Source organism: Vanessa cardui, chromosome 19 (assembly GCF_905220365.1).
Source record: "Vanessa cardui chromosome 19, ilVanCard2.1, whole genome shotgun sequence".
Lineage (NCBI taxonomy): Eukaryota > Metazoa > Arthropoda > Insecta > Lepidoptera > Nymphalidae > Vanessa > Vanessa cardui.
The window spans coordinates 12453840-12471173 of record NC_061141.1 but is presented as its reverse complement, the minus strand read 5'-3'; the positions used below and the strand labels follow the sequence as shown (position 1 = coordinate 12471173).

General features: G+C 32.0%; 1 protein-coding gene and 2 non-coding genes across 10 annotated transcripts in view; 1 reads left to right on the top strand and 2 right to left on the bottom strand.

Annotated features, from left to right (window-relative positions):
• The window catches only part of LOC124537775 (neurobeachin-like), a 410519-nt gene that overhangs the window by 207090 nt on the left and 186095 nt on the right, over positions 1-17334 (top strand). For all 8 annotated transcript variants that reach the window (XM_047114671.1, XM_047114669.1, XM_047114672.1 and 5 more), the window contains exons 6-8: positions 13367-13488; positions 15966-16091; positions 16823-16943. In XM_047114671.1, coding sequence (XP_046970627.1) covers positions 13367-13488; positions 15966-16091; positions 16823-16943 — 369 coding nt within the window. The remainder of the gene's footprint in view (positions 1-13366; positions 13489-15965; positions 16092-16822; positions 16944-17334) is intronic.
• Positions 1536-1608, bottom strand: Trnaa-agc. Its single transcript has one exon. It is a non-coding gene; the product is annotated as a tRNA-Ala (tRNA).
• On the bottom strand, positions 2674-2746 carry Trnaa-agc. The gene has a single exon. It is a non-coding gene; the product is annotated as a tRNA-Ala (tRNA).

Here is a 17334-nt window from a genome sequence, read left to right as displayed (position 1 = left end):
TATATATTTCTATATTAATATTATAAATGTGAAATTAACTCTGTCTCTCTGCCGTTCTTTCTCGACCAAACTGCTGAACCGAATTTTATAAAATTTGGTATGATGCTAACTTAAACTTTAAGAAAAGACATAGGCTACTTTCTTTGCCTGACACGTGACAACCAACACTATTAGTACTATATGTATGTGGTTGTGTTTTGGTTTTGGAAGGGCGAGTGATTCAGTGTAACCAGAGGCACAACGGATATAACATGCTAATTCCCAAAGGATAACATTGGTGATGTAAGGAATGATAAATATTTCTTTAAGTGGACGTGTACATTACACACTTAATTAAATTACAAAAAAAAAAAACATCAGAACGAAAACAATAATGTACATTCGTATCCAATATATGTGATGGTAATCTCATATGTCTAACACGCAGAGCCCTACAGGTAATTGACCCAGATATACGCCAGGAAATAATAAACAACGGATTATACACACAGTTCTATAACCGAACTAATTGGAGAGCACACTAATGAATATCCTATGCCGGTATTATTCTCCCTTTAACGCTATCGAGTTCTTGTGTTTGTAGTGGCTATTGTTTGACGTATGTTGTAATTTATATCGTATTTGCTTTGATATAAATTTCACAGTGTTTTGTTTTCGGATCATGTTTTTTACATGCATATATGAATATTTTTATAATAACTAACTAAAAGAGGGTTTTCGTTTTTTAGGCGATTTTTATTTTGATATTGGAATTTGTTTTTTACTATAATATGAAACCATCATATCGTAAATATGAAATGAATATTTTTGTTGTTGTTAGAGAGCTTTGTTGAAGAGATTTTATTTTTTTTTAATTTTGAAACGAGATATCTTTCAAAGGGGTCGTTTGATTTCGCTGCAGTTTCCGGCATTCGATGCAGCTAACTCGTTAAAAATATCAGTAAAATTGAAATTTTTGATGTAACTTTTATATAACCATTTTTTTTAATTTTGTAGAATATTTTCGGAACAGCTGCTACTATTCAGCTCACAAATCAGATCAGATCTAAGTCTCAATAAACCCTACCGAATGTTGTGTTGAGTATTTCAATCGGTTAATTCATTCTTTAGAAATCGTACGACTAAAATGTATTTACACATACACACTCACATGGTCAGACATCCTTGGAAGTGATATCGACCTGAATTTAATAACTACCAAATAATTAGTTACACTTTAAAAATAAATCTCTGTTGTCATAACATATGAAATCGCACCAAAAACTTTAAATGTATAAAAATGCCTAGTCTCTCGATGCAGTCTTTCCATCGTAAAAAGTTTTGAGATTTCATAGAAGCCAAGTCCTATTCAAATTATTTTGTAGTTATAAATCAAAATTTAGTAATTGTATCAATAGTTTTCTTTACATACTAAGTATAGTGACTTGGCAATGAGCACAAAATAAAAAAATATACCACGATATATTTTATTTGCTTATCATAATGCAGTGGGAACTTTAGCAAACCATTATGTTATTTTAAAAAAATGTTCTAATTGGAGGCGCCGGGTATCGATCCCGGTACCTCTCGCATGCTAAGCGAGCGCTCTACCATCTGAGCTACGCCCCCGTTAGTACTTTCGATGAAATTCTTGGCACCAATACGAATGCCTCGCAAATAGAAACGAATAATACAGCGCTCTTTCACTTGCATATTTATAGTTTTATCACGTTTTATATTTTGCCTTATAATTAGAGCAATACGTAAGTCATTCATTACAAAATTAAACAAGCTGTTTATATCAGCTGGAACTATAACACGTACAAACTTATGCATTAGTAATTTATACATACCATGTCAAGTTAAACTAAGTAAAGGGTAAATTGACTAACCAATTGTTAAACATGCCAGTTTTTGAAGGATAAAATCTTTATTTTTTTAAGGCATTACGCCTGTCTCTGACAGGCGTAATGCCTTTATTCGACTTTAGACGTGCAGATGTGATTGACAAATTAAGTGCAAGAATGTCTGTGGAAGTTTACATATTTATTAATTCTTAAATATTTATGTGATATAGGTAGACGCACGAGCAAATAGGCCACTTTATGGTAAGTGGTCACTATTACCAATAGGTATTTATGGTTTATATAACCTGTATATCTTGAATGCGCTGCCAAACTTCGGAACTGAGTTTTTATGTCTCTTGGTTGCACTGGCCTATTCACTGATTTCATCGGAATACAACACAACACCACCAACTAATCAGTATATAACAGTATATAATAACTTAAATTCATATATGTGTATATATGTACAGATATTAATTTACGAATGAAGTTTAAACGTTTTTTTCAACGCGATACAACATTAATTTCCATCCCTTCAGTTACGGCTTATAAGTGTCGCGAAAATTAGATTCAAGTCAGCTGCCAGCTTAGAAAATGTATTACGGTAAAGTACTGTACTCCAAGCTTTTATTGAGATTAGGAGGGTTATTTCAAGTTTTTAATTACGATTATAATTAAGTAAATTGTTCACATCTTCAAAATATACTTTAAATTTATAAGACTTTAACAATTCAGTTATTATAGTGAAGTAATGTATATGTTCATTCATCAAAACAGTAGATCCAAATAATTGGAAATGATTTATTAAAATCAGTGAATCCAAATTGAAAACTAAAAAAGTTCTGATTGGAGGCGCCGGGTATCGATCCCGGTACCTCTCGCATGCTAAGCGAGCGCTCTACCATCTGAGCTACGCCCCCGTTGAAACAAAACACGCAAAACTTGTACCACACGCCTTTCGTATTATAATGATTTCCAAATACATGACGTATAATCTTACTTTCAATGCAAGTTGTGTAATCAGGTTTGACCAGTATGGAGCCAAATACTTACTTTAGTTTAGTTGTTACTTCAAATTTATATTGTAACGCATTGGTCTCACATCGTATATTAAGCAGACGTGCCTTTCCTCTACTGATATTTAATACTCCAATAATAGAGTACTAGTGGATGGCACATTAAACTTCGCATTTATTCAACACATTTTTACAAGTTTCGAAACCTATGGCAGGGTTTGTTTTTATTTAATCCCATTGTAAACTGACAACGTCTGTTCGCACTTTTTTCCATTATCTAAAGTGTTTTCTTTTTTGTTCAATTGCAATTATGAATCCTCTTTAATTTTCTGCATGTCTATAGCTGGAGCTTTTCAAAATACGACCACAACCGATCCTCTACGTGCTGCTGTCACCCCATAATAACTGGGGCAAAAATCAGCTTGCGCTAGTAATAAATAAGATGTACAATACTTAAGTACAATGAAGTTCCCTTAGTTACTCTAACATTAAAAGAGCAATGTTTTCTATGATAATAGAATTGCTCCGTTCTATTTTAAAATTTACTGTGTAAGTTAGTGAGTATCTTAATTGCCAGTGGATTTTATTCATCTATTTTGTTTCTAAACCTGATGTAGGTAGTAAAATGCTAACAGTACATACCTCGTACAGTCACAATTCTAAAGCAAGTGCTGTTGCCTCTTAAGCAATTCAGCATACTCTGACTTAATTTGTAACACAAATTTAACCATATTTTTATATGTATAGAAAGGTGAGACTGTGCAATGTAATTTAACAAATATATAAATCAACAACAACAACAACAACAGCCTGTAAATTCCCACTGCTGGGCTAAAGGCCTCCTCTCCCTTTGAGGAGAAGGTTTGGAACATATTCCACCACGCTGTTCCAATGCGGGTTGGTGGAATGCACATGTGGCAGAATTTCTATGAAATTTGTCATATGCAGGTTTCCTCACGATGTTTTCCTTCACCGCTGAGCACGAGATGCATTATAAAGACAAATTAAGCACATGAATCAGTGGTGCTCGCCTGGGTTTGAACCCGCAATCATCGGTTAAGATGCACGCGTTCTAACCACTGGGCCATCTCGACTCCTGATAATATAAATATATAAATATTAAATTAAAGCCAAAATAATAAGACTTTAGTCTTGTTATTTTGGCTTGAGCAATGACATATGTTTATATCAAAGATTATATGTACTGTATGGTGTCATGAATGTTAAGATTTAGGTCTCATGTGAATGTTATGTTGCTCGGTATTCCTCGTGTAAAGGTAAATACTTGTGGCACGTGTTAGCAATTTAGTACAGTGTACTAATATGTTCTAAGAGGTTATAGTATTCCAATATTTCTTAAAGTATATTGAGTTCCGATCGAATATCTGGACTTATGTAATGTTATTTCCGCATGTGTGCAAGCCTGGTTTATTGCAAAGGCTGTTGTCCTACATAATATGTCTATATATTATAATAAATAACGCCTATATAAGTGATATATAATAGAGTTATTGTTAGTACTTACTAAGAACCTTGTTTTATTAATATTTATTTATTATAAATAGTTTTAAGATTAAGGCTTTAAATACATTTAAATGATTAATTTTGTTTATTCGATTTTAACAAAAGCGCTAGGATAACGCCAAACAATACAATAGCGTTTTGATTGCGATCATCAGTTAAAAGGAACACTAACCAAAATAATATTTCATAATGATTAATATTTCTTTCCGCAATGTCTATTTGGTCCATTCATCAATCCGCCTACCTACGTGACATAAAAAAGTCATTCTGCCATTTTTTTCCAGTGTGAATTAGTGTGAACCCTCACAAACCATTTATACTAATTATAAGAACTTCCGTTAAGAAAATGGTTTTATAGGAATATCAGCACTTGGGTGTATATTATTTCATATGTTCTGTTTGAGTTTAATATATACTGATTCTAATTAGTTTTTCAGTTACGCATAATAAGTTTCATTTGTTACATTTAAATGAGCTGCTTGTAGTTATGAAAAACCTTCAGCGTTAATTAATCAATCATACCAGTGTGCTCATTTTAAAAATAAGGTCGTGTTATATATTTCTAGATATTTATTTTTCCGATTACAATCTCATCGCTTGCGTCGGCGTACCGATATTGAATTCATCGTCTCGCTAGAGTCGGCCACGCTCAGCGTTGTAACCGTTTGCGACACCGACGCGTTACCTATAAATATATTTTATAGTTTGTAATATCACAAGACCACTTGTATGATTTTATATTTCAGTCCTTTGTAGTAAAGAAATCGTTTTTTTTTTCTCAATGTGTCAGCATTTAACTTACCAATAAAAATATCGATCGTTTCTCTTTATGTTAATTTCAAGAGATACACTTTTTTTATAATAAATGTATATCATATTCATTATTCGTGTAAGATTCATTAATCTCGCAAACCAAAACTGGAGCTTTGCGTTACTTTAATTGATAAGTAAACCACCCATAAGCCTGCGAATCTATACACCGAATAACAAACTATAAAAAAATACATTTTAAAATTATATATATATATATATATATATATATATATATATATATATATATATTTGTTTGTTGTATGATATTACTAGAAATTATCCGGTTTATGTATACGACAAATCTTCATCTGAAGTTTCCGTCCCTCAAATGATTAATTTTCTAAAAGCTGTCTTCATCTCATTAGTAGGAGCCTAAATACCAATTTCCATATTATTAACATTAGATGTTAATTTTCATTCAAACTTATGAAACAAAGTCGTGAACTTTCAACCCTTATATTTAAGGAGATTATTTTTTTAACATCTTTATAAGCCTTCTTAAATTAAATAACGTTCCAGTAGAATATGTGTCAGTTTAGATAGCATGTCGATTTTTCATTTTTTAAATTTAATTATGTAAATGTATTGTGGATTTCATACTGCAAGTATACTGAAAACGTAATACGCACAGTCTAAATACAAGATAGTCTCTAGGCGAACTCAGTACAGTCTCTATGTTCGTATATGTTTTAAGAAACACGTGTGTCGGCACAGGTGCAATCTCACACCTTCAAAGACACGTACACCACGTAATCGACTTCGTATTTATTTTATTTTTCGATCGCAAACTTACTCTTTTCGATGTACCGATATTAAATTCAGCTATTTTACTGAAGCCATAAAAGGAATTGAGCTTTTGTGTTTTATTATAGTTTTTACTTTCTTATTACCTTTTTCGATATTGATTGATATTGCGGTATTTAAAATTGCCGGCTATTTATTCCCAAAACACTTTTATGTATCATTTACCAACCAACCAATCAATTTTTTTTTTTTGTAATCACAAATGGAGAGAAAGAGAAGACATAATATAATTGTAACCAACAATTCTTTGCGTGTTACCATCAATGATACTTACTTCATTTTTATTAAATTTTAAATTAAAAACTGGCCCATAAATCGCATCAGAAATCCTATAAAGAGTTTCAAAGCCGTTGAACGCAAAAAGCTCTCGCAACTATTTCATAAAAGAGCTATTACAGAAGAATTATTAGGAAATTCCGACGATCGGAATGGAACTCATCGAAATTAAATTCGATTCGAATACGAACAAAGTTCGCAAAACGGCGTTGTATCAAAATTTCAATCTCCAAGCCGCACCGTTCCATTGAAGTGAAGAAGTTTGACGTCAGGTTCTAGTGAGCAATACCTTTTACGTGTAAGCTACGATGATTGATAAATGGACTCTAATGAGTCTTTCATTAAATATTCAATTTATAAAGCACTGGGTGCCGTAATCTATGCTATCTATATACAAATATTATAATTGCGAAAGTAACTCTGTCTGTCTGTCGCTCTTTCTCTACTAAACCAATGAACCGAATCTGATAAAACTTGGTATGAAGCAAACATGAAGTCCAAGGAAGGACTACTTTTTATGCTCAACACGTCACAACCAATCCCTAAGACGCGAGCGAAGCTGCGAGCGACAACTTCTATTACACACATGTTACGATAGTTGTGTATTTTAATTTTATATTGGAAAAACACCTTCCTTTATGGTACTTTCCACAATGCTCTGTGCGAGAAGTTCAATAATTGTAAATAAAACACTTAAATAAATGTTACATTACTGCAAATAAACAAAATCACTGTAATACGTTTATGTAAAGAAAGGCGAATTTCAAGTTATCTCGAAGTAAAGTTCCTAATAAACTTATAATACATGAAAACAGGAAAACCGAACGATCCGAGCGCACGGAGCAAGTTTGTAACGAGGGGAGTTTGGAATCGAATTGTCTCAGAATTTAATAAGTCCGCCTCGGGGAACCACCTGATGTCCCCCAGACAATAATTTAGACCAAATGAAGAGTAACGACGGAGTAATAGTGACAGTTTAATAAATAAACGAACGCCTCGAGTCGCGTCCTCGGTGCAGCTCGCCTGTCGAGATCTTAACAATTTTGATTGACATATATAATCAGCATAACAAATAAAGGTTCTTATTAAATTAGATCCATCTTCTTCGTTCTATAGTAAGAAATGAGGTGACTTTGCTTTGTAATGTTTAACTGAAAGCTAATATGAAATATTCATAAAACCTATATGCAGTTTCTTGTGTGAAAAAAAAACAGTTATGGTAAGTTAAATAAATTCTACACAGACGAACCAAAAAGACGGAGTAGTAGCCGGAGTAGAAACTGCTTCACTGTAAAGATATTAATTTTTTTATCAAAATACACTTTAATTTTAAACACATTTTGTAAATTGAATATTGATTTGTAAACAACATAAATCCATGGTAGGTATACCGCACACATGAAATAAATCGAGTAAGCCGTTAAAGATTTTTCTCAACTGTGGAGGCGTGAACTAATTAAAACTCGCCGTGAGCTAATACTGGGTAATTTATAGTACAGTGGGGACGACCGCGCCTAAATGGCACTAATTAAAACATTTCGATAATGGATTTCACGGCGGCTTCTCTAACTTACCTCCAGCTTCCTATCGTTATTATATTCATACCTGTTTAAAAGTTTGTTGCTTGCGTAATATGTATATGATTTCGTTAATGATTAACGCTGTATGTAAATACATACATACATTTTTCTTAATACTAATTATTCACTTGCTTCTTGTCATTTACTGTTATTTATGACTATTGTTGATAGTATTTTTTCAATTAATTACGAATCGTCTTTTTACCAGATTTCCAATATCGACGGATGCCTTTTCCCGTTGTCGCACTTGTAATTGTTTACAATTCATATTGTATTTTCCGTATATACCTAGTAGTACCGTGATACCCCACTGACTAATTTCTAAAGATTGCCAAAAATTTCCAGGATCCCTTCGCCTTAACAAACTACGATTGTTTTTTTCCCCTTTATCAGACGGATAAAGTTTTTCTATTTCTGTGTATAGACGGGTGTTTTCGTTTCTCGTGGAAAAAGAAAAAATCCCCAAAAACAAAAACTATCAATAAAAACTCCTGCTTCATTGATATTTCTTGCTGTGTACACTCCAGCTTAATGCTTGTTATTTTTTTTAATCTCGAATTTAGATCTGTCAGCTCCTGTCTCGATGTTTTTCGCCTGTGGCTCTTTCCATCTGTAGTTAATCACTCAACACCAAACACTCATCAAGACATTAAAACCATTGCCCGTCGGTTGTGAAGCATTTGACATATGAAAATAGAGGTCTTCGTTTTGACGTATATTTCCGCTGTATTCAGGTGTATATGTGTGTAATATTGTATGCTATGTAATATTTTGTAACGAAATGTACTGAACATTAATGACAATAAAGTTTTTTTCAAGGTGGGTTCCATAATTTTGAATACTTTGGATGCTTAGAAGCTACTGGCGGTTTGTTATCATTTTAATGAGCTTTTCAATGAACTCGTATATATGACGTTTAAATATTTAGATGACATTGTCGCATGAATTTTATCAACTTAGATGTATATTTTGTATTTTTTTTTACTATTATTTTATTCATGACCCTGACCGTGCAACGCGAGTAAAATCACTTGATGGATGAAAATCTGCCATATACGTCCAAAAATTTGCATCGGAACAGCGTGGTGGAATTGGATTCTAATCTTTTGAAACTGAGCGGAGGCAATGGGGCTCTTATTTTACTCTTCGCTGTTTTACTTGCTCTGTTTTCATAAGCCATGACACACGACAACGCGAACTGATGATATGCAAATTACTCAGCCATCTGCTGTAACCATGATTAACTCAATCTTATTAGCATTCATGGTAATTAATCATGTTGTGATGGCCTGCCTTCGTTTACTTCCCCCTAGATCCTAAATTCTGGGTACTTACTTGACTACGAGAAGAGGTGCAAGTCTTTAAATTTTTATTAGACTTTTTCACGTTTACGTTTTAATGTTTTTTTTACTCTTAGAATTTATAACCCTGAAACATTGTTCTTTACATACACTTTCTTGGCTTAAATGATTTAAATTTCTTAGACCCCATTCGAGAAATCAATGAAAGATTCAATTATAAATAATACATTGTGTTGAAATTGAAGTGTGTATAATCCTGAGACAATTAAATCCCTTAATTTCGTAGATCTGGACAGATAATCTCTGAACAATCGATTATCCAAACCATAAGCGTCGTTTTGTTAGATTAATTAAGTAATTAATACAAAATGATATTTTATTGGAGATCATTATTATAAACTCTTATTTATTAAGCAATTAAAATTTAAGATTATTTTCGTTTAAGTTTATTATTTAAGGTAGCTGAAAAGATTTTTGAATATTTTTTTAGAAAATGCAGAAGAATATGCTTTATTTTATTTCCACTAATACCAAAAAGCGGACGCTCCGATCGCTACCAGGCAAGCAGGACCATTTTCAGAAGGACAATTTAACCGATTTCCGCTTTCTTATTGGCAATTCTTATTCAAATACGGGCGGTCAAATGTAAGCCTAAACATAACGGACCTTCTTCATGGCCGTCTTACTTGGACATCCACGAAAACAATGTTGTCGAGGGATGATAAATTTTGCTTTTAGGTACTCCAATGGGGTTTTTCTTCATACGACAGGTTTTTTTTTAGGATAGAATCAATGCTTTTCCATCGTTTTATCCATCAGATGATTTTAGTTCATTTACAGAAAAAAATAAGATTTATCATAATCATATAATATTCCGTTCGTAAAAAGACAAGATTATTTATTTTGCAATTCTATTGGATTTTTTAAGATTTTCAAAATAATAAACTTACATATTAATTTTGTATAATTAGTATAATAATTCGTTATAATGTCTGCAATGTTAGAAAATGGTGTGCACCGAAATCTTACGTGGATTAACGTTTTACATTAATCTAATTTTTTTCCTTATTTATCGTAAACTCACCCGGGAGCCTCCATTTCTCTCTGTCTCCCTTATCCCTAGATCTGACGGCCAACTGACGCATCTTATCCCACGCCACGGTTATACTAGGGAAACATGTTACGTGAGAATGAAATATGTGTGCTAATCCAAATCGCGGACCTTGTTTACAAGAGTTTGTTAAGGTTTTCGTGGGTATGGCGACCGGACTACGAATTACATCTTCTTGGTTTTATTTATTCCTAGTGCCGTTTTATCGTTTCAGATAATTTAGGTCTACCCAATTACAATGAAAAAGTTGTATCTCCAGTTTATGGTGATTAAACTATAAAAAGTTTTATTTTTTGGTTTTATTTATATAGTATACATAAAGAGAAAGTTACTAATTAAGGCTTAAAACCAGTTCCACTGCCAAATAATTAATTATCTATAAATACGGCTTAAGAAATACACCCATGACAGAACCTCGTACGACTTATGCAGATTTTGTTTGTCACAATATTTTCTTTCATGTAAATTAATTTTATATTTTTAGATTTAAAAATAAAAGTACCTATACATTTTACTTTTAAATTCTAAATATATTTATAAGTAAGTAATACAGCAGTATGTCGCTAAATGAAAACAAGATAAGTCAAATTGAATTTCGCTTGACTTGACATTTTCGCTGAGGATTTCGACCGCGTGGATTTTAAAGTCGGACTTATATTTCCAATGAAAGGTTTTATCATAACAACGTTTGAACGGTCTAAGCGGGAGCAAGCTGAAGAGTGGTTTTTGATGGGTTTTTAAACGAAATAAATCTCAGCTTCATTACCACTCGAGCTCTGAGGGTCATTAACTGAGGCTCGAAACGTCACAATGTTTCGCCGAGATTTACTTTAATCGAAAAAAAGGCCCAACCTTAATAATGGGGTATTCATGTTAACGAGGCCACTATTGCGTTTCCTCCAATTCTGTTCATCTTTTATGTTTACTAAGCTTTTAAGGCAAATGTTCCTGGCTTTATTTAGAGAGACGTATCTTTGTTACGAGTGCACATAATTTCATGTAACTCTCCATGCCTTTTGATTTTTATAAACTGATCACGATTGAAATAAAAGTGTTTTAATTGAAGACCACGCCGACTAAAAATGCTCCTGAAGTTTCTTCTATCAGCACAAAATAATCATTCATATCTCAAATTGTATATTTAACGCTTGAACGAAGAAAAATTTGATTTGAAGACATAAAAATAAAAAATGGGGCTGTTGGTCTGCGGAGGTTTAATATTTACGTCTGATTGTTATGACAACATCATTATAAAATATTTCGCGAATGCTTTCCGTCATAAAAGCTTACGCTCTTTAAATGTCTTTAATGTGATGCCTGAACAGATCGTCGCTTAAAACAATATTTTCGACGAGAAAAATAAAATAAACGAAACGAACATTGAGATTTCAGACAAAAAATCTTCTGAAAAATTTCCTGACTTCAAAGCGGCTTTGGTACCTGCCGACGAATTATTTCGAAATTTGGACTAGGGCAGAAAACATTTACATTATTTTGTATAATTATTGTAATTTTTTTAACAGAATTGAATTACATGAGAAAGAATTTGTATCATTTTTATGCATGAAGTTTTCTTTATTTCTTCTAAGAGCTCTTGTGCAGGAACGCTCTCTAATGCGTAGCGTATCTTCCATAAACGGGTCTCCGGGGAAGATTAAACGCCACTCGATACTTTATCCTGGGCTATAGAAATAAATAGTTCTCTGAGAGAGCAGATATTTTATCTCAATTCCCCGTTTTCAAACGTATATTGCAGAGCATTTGTTTTTGGAACCCTTCAGGGCTAATGGCGGCAAAGAATCGTAATTTGTTAAAAGAATATTTGTAGTTCACTTACTATTGGTATAAGTTTTCAGTTATTCATATCTAGCGTTATTTAATGTATATGACTTTCTGACTTAATTTTGACCACGATAGCCATAATCAGAGATAATGCACAAACTTATTATACACTCTGTTTCCTCACTGATGACAGTGTGATGATAAACGGTAGCCAATCCGTCAACGATCAGCGTATTCACTTGCTTTACAAAATTCAATAATGTAAATACTACCATTTTTTTCAAAATCTAAACAGCTACAGAAAGTTCATATACAGGAAAACATTTCATTAGTTTTATCTGGATTTCAAGCCGGTTCGGCAGTGAAGTATATCGCATGATATTGTCATATAAGAGTTCCATATTTATCAAATACATTGATATTCAATATTTATTATTCAGATTCCTCTAATATTTATGTTTATTGAAAACCTAACGGAATTCAGCAAAATATAAACATTAATATTCGCGCTAAAATTTATAATACGCACGGGACTGACATATTTCCCCGTCCACCGTGGGCCGATAAACACCGCATAAATATCATTTTAACATAAATATTCGTCAAAAATAAAAATGGGGTTAACGTGCCGCGCCCAATATGCGAACCGTAAGGCTACAACCATATTTCATAAAAAAAGAGTTATGTTTAATAGCGGCTTCTGGCTTGAAATGGTAACATTTTACCGGCTTTCCTTTATGAACTCTTACTACTGGAGTTGTATATGTAATATCAGTTTTGAATAAATAAAAAAATATATTTACTTACCGAGTTTGAGTTGTTTTGCTACCTAGCAATCCCTTTTACGTTGTTCATAATTTCAAATAGAAATTAGAAATGATACCATGGTGTGTCAGAAGACAGACTTTTTTTTTTAATTCTCTTACTTTTGGAAAACTTTTTGTGCAATTCACATATTTATAAATTAACTCAAAAAGCCTTGTAACTCATGATCTACATTATACTTTTGTTGATAAAACTGATTACAAAAAATGGAATATTTAAATTATACTAATGGTGATAGAAAGACACTTTACGCCTAAAGTAGACAGAGGATCGTTTAGATCTCTCGTATAGATCTCTCCTTATTGTATTTATTTATTTTGTATTTGAAATAGGTAGGCAGACTAGCAACTTACCTTGACCATAAAACGATGAAGACAAATACAAATGATATGTTTTAAAAACACTGCGTTGTTATTTACTATAAATACGTATTTATAATATGATTGGTCGATGAAATTAATTTTGACGTTCTATAATTATTATTTTGTAACATTATGTATTGTTGCAGGCCGTGGTACTCCCGCCTCTCGCGAGGTGGCCCTACGAGAACGGTTTCACATTCACGACGTGGTTTCGGTTGGACCCCATCAACTCCGTCAACATTGAACGAGAGAAGCCATACTTATATTGGTAAATATACAAATATTATATAATTGTAGTGTTTGTTTGTAATATTAAAAAAAACCGCTTTTTAGGAAGATAATAAATTATTAACTTCCCCGAATATATTGAATATTAAATTATATATACTCGTCTATATTTAATGTCATGATGATATACATTTGATAATACAAAATTTATTCAAGTATAAATAAATACCTAGGTTATACCTATGATATAAACAGTACGAATTTGTATTGGATATTAAACTTTGAAGCTTCATATTATTTGTTCAATTATACTGTAAAATTAATCTTATCGTAATGTCTTAGAGCACATTTCGGAGTGTATTATAATTCACTCAGCTTTTCTCAACTAAGATTTACGTTAGCTCAGGAGGGCTTTTAGTCTTAAAGTAATGTCGATGCGTCGAGAAACATAATAGCTTGAAATATTAAGAAGGTTTTATAAGGTTTGCTTTAGTATATGTAGGGTAGATTATTTTTTTGACATGCTAACAAATTATTGAGACACGCGTCAGGTATACTTTTCCCCGCTTTTAAGACCTTCATAGAGGTCCTTCGGATTTCTTTGTTTTGTTATTGTAAACGATATCTTCGCCGATTGAGTGAATACTTTATTTATAGAAGAGTATGTACAACGACAATAGTCTTATTTAAATTATAACTTAAAAACCCACCATTAAACTGCATAAATAAATGTTGAATTTAACATAAAATACTAATGTTCTGAGCTTTTTGTTAAGGGAACTCTGCTCATATTATTCCATAAAAAACTCTTAAAAGATCGTTTCTGCAGTAATTTAAAGTATAATATTAAAATTAAATAATCAACTTTGCAGACTTGACTTAAAACGTGATTAATTTGTGAAAATTATATATAACATATTATTTAAATGTAGTATTATTTTTAACGAAGTATATTAAAGAACTCTTCGTTTGTCAAGTTTTATACGAGTACATTAGATAGACGTCACGAGATAATTAAATAAAAGCTTCTTTGTGCTCTCTAGCATTCATTTAAAGTAAATATGAATCACAGTTATTAAATGTAAGCAAACTATAATTGAATTCTTTCTATTCTATGCGTATTATAAATTTACCTTTATTGAAGTAGAAACGTGATTGAAAATAAAATATTAATAAGCGTTATTGTTATAAGAAAGCTTACACACTCACATTAAATTACTTAGAGAAGTATGTGATCTTATTTTATACTAGCTTTGCACGCGAGTTCGTGGGCGTTTGAATTTATCAAAAAAAATATTGTTATAGCCTAAATTACTCCTTATTACATAAGTTTTCTGCCAGTGAAAATCCAATCATAATCGGTCTAGTCGTTCCGGAGATTTGCCGGAATAAACAAAGACGACAGATAAAAATTGTAAAAAATGTTATTTTGGTATATGTACTGTGTATACAATTAAACATACATATGAGTTTAGTAAAAAGTAGTTATTTTAACATTACAAACAGACACTCCTATTTTATTATATGTATAGATAAAATCAGTTTACAATAGAAATAGCAATTCAAGTTGACAGAAGCAGAACCTATGTCTAGTCTATTGATTCTAGTCTGTAGACTACTACTAATGCAGGACGGTAACAAGTTAGTAATTAGCTAAACGCATGCGAAGTCCGAGCCAATTCACTTTACGAGAGAATCGGATTAGGCGGTGATTTCGTATCTCCTGATGTATTGAACGAAAATGAGTATGTCTTTTGTACTGCTCTTTTGTTTTATATTACCTTGGTAGTTAACTAAGTGTAAATGTTTGTAAGATTTTTTTTTGGGGAATTAAGATTACTTAAACTGTGCAAATAATCCATGGTTCATTGGCTGAACTTCTAGTAATTATTAGTATTTCAATAAAATACTTGTTCGAATTAACAATGGTATTTTCTAATTTCAAAATATCAAATATACTTTATCCTAGTACAAACAAATTCGAGGATACATATCCTGTAAAATTTACAAGATTATAATAAAAGTTGTATTCTGAAATGAAACTAAACAAAATTGTTGAAACCTTTACGTTTCGATTTAAATATGCTAAATTTAAATACATCCTTCCTTAGCCTTAATCTAACAAGCAAGGATCACGGCTTGTGTACGTTTTTTGTCGTGCAATAACATTGCTACGTGTTTCGACTTACAAACTCTCCCTCGAAACTCGTGTAACAGTCGTCGAAGATTTTTCATCAAGTTCCACTTCACGATGAGTTGCTCGCTAAAAACTTTGTTAACTTTGAGAAGAATTATTTCAATTTCCAATGAAATAGAAAACCTAATGAATAGCAACTGAAATATAATACTTGGTTTTATGTATTAACTATTATCCTAGTATTTTATTTCTCAAGAACGATAAGGGAAATTATTTAGCACTTTTACCACGATTATGACAAAAATATTCAAATAAATGTTATATTAAAAAAAAAGAACGACTGAAGTATAAAGAAGTTAAGTAATTATTTTTTGTTTCAGCTTTAAAACTAGCAAAGGCGTCGGTTACACGGCCCATTTCGTCGGTAACTGTTTGGTACTGACCTCTATGAAGGTACGGGGCAAAGGGTTTCAACATTGTGTCAAATACGAGTTCCAGCCGAGAAGGTAAGTCTTTGAGGCGCTAAATTTATTATAGGTCAAAATTATTTTCCCCATAAAATTGTTAACTTAATATCAAATCAAAAAATACTTTATTCGAGTAGGCTTTTATAAACATGTTTGAATCGTCATTTAGCAACCATATTAAGTGAAAAGCTTCACTTAATATGGTTGCTTTAATTGATACGATAAATTCTGATTTTTTTCTTTCTTAATTACGTGATAAAATAATTATTTTAGAATTTTTAATACTTATCAAATTAGATTGCAGAAATCCACTGCTACGTTAAAGCAAAAAGGAAAATATGTATTTTACCAGTCATTGACAATCAATGTTATATTAGTGTATTCATTCGCCTTCTATGTAAATTCTTATCGTGCTTTGACAAATGAGGTGTCTGTCATTAGCTTAGTCTATCCGCTAGTCGAATAATGTGAGCTAAACCTTAGACGAAGGATAAGGTTTGCATAATACATCAAGTTACAAAAATTCAAGATGCAAAACCATCGGCATTATTATTTGCCATGTTATATATAAATCTTCTTCAAGACGTGTAGCATCCTTTGGAATAAGTATTATAAAAAAATAGATTAGGACTTTTGTTTAGTTAGGCAATACAAGAAATAAGGCGCCTGTGTTATCTTTCATGAGGCTCCGTAGTCGGGGTTTTGATATTATATTATTTATTACTTAAAAGTAAGGTTTCGTAATAAGTTTATTTCACTTTCGTGTTTAGGTGGTACGCTATTGCTGTCGTGTACATATACAATAGATGGACAAAAAGCGAGATCAAGTGCTTAGTGAATGGACAACTGGCATCCAGTACAGAAATGGCCTGGTTCGTCTCTACAAACGACGTAAGTACTATACATTCAATATTTTGGTCGTACTTATAAAATTTCCTTTCAAAGTCATATATGATAACATTGTCTCCATTTTATTCTATGTTTTTCTAGAAATAATATTCAGCAATTGATTCAATAAAATTTTCATATATGCTACAAAGATTTTCGCTGAAATCGGTTTAATATTAGTTAGTTCTCAAGAAATGTGAGACGAACGAAATATTCACGGGTATGACACACACAGACATAATGCATACTGCATACTGTGTATGTACACACATACACGCAAGACCACAACACTTACTTCATTCCAAAAATAACGTTAAAAGTATTAAATTAATGTAACATACAGTTCTATAAGTAAGGTAAGGCAGAGCAAGCAAGTAATTTGAAAGAAATATCT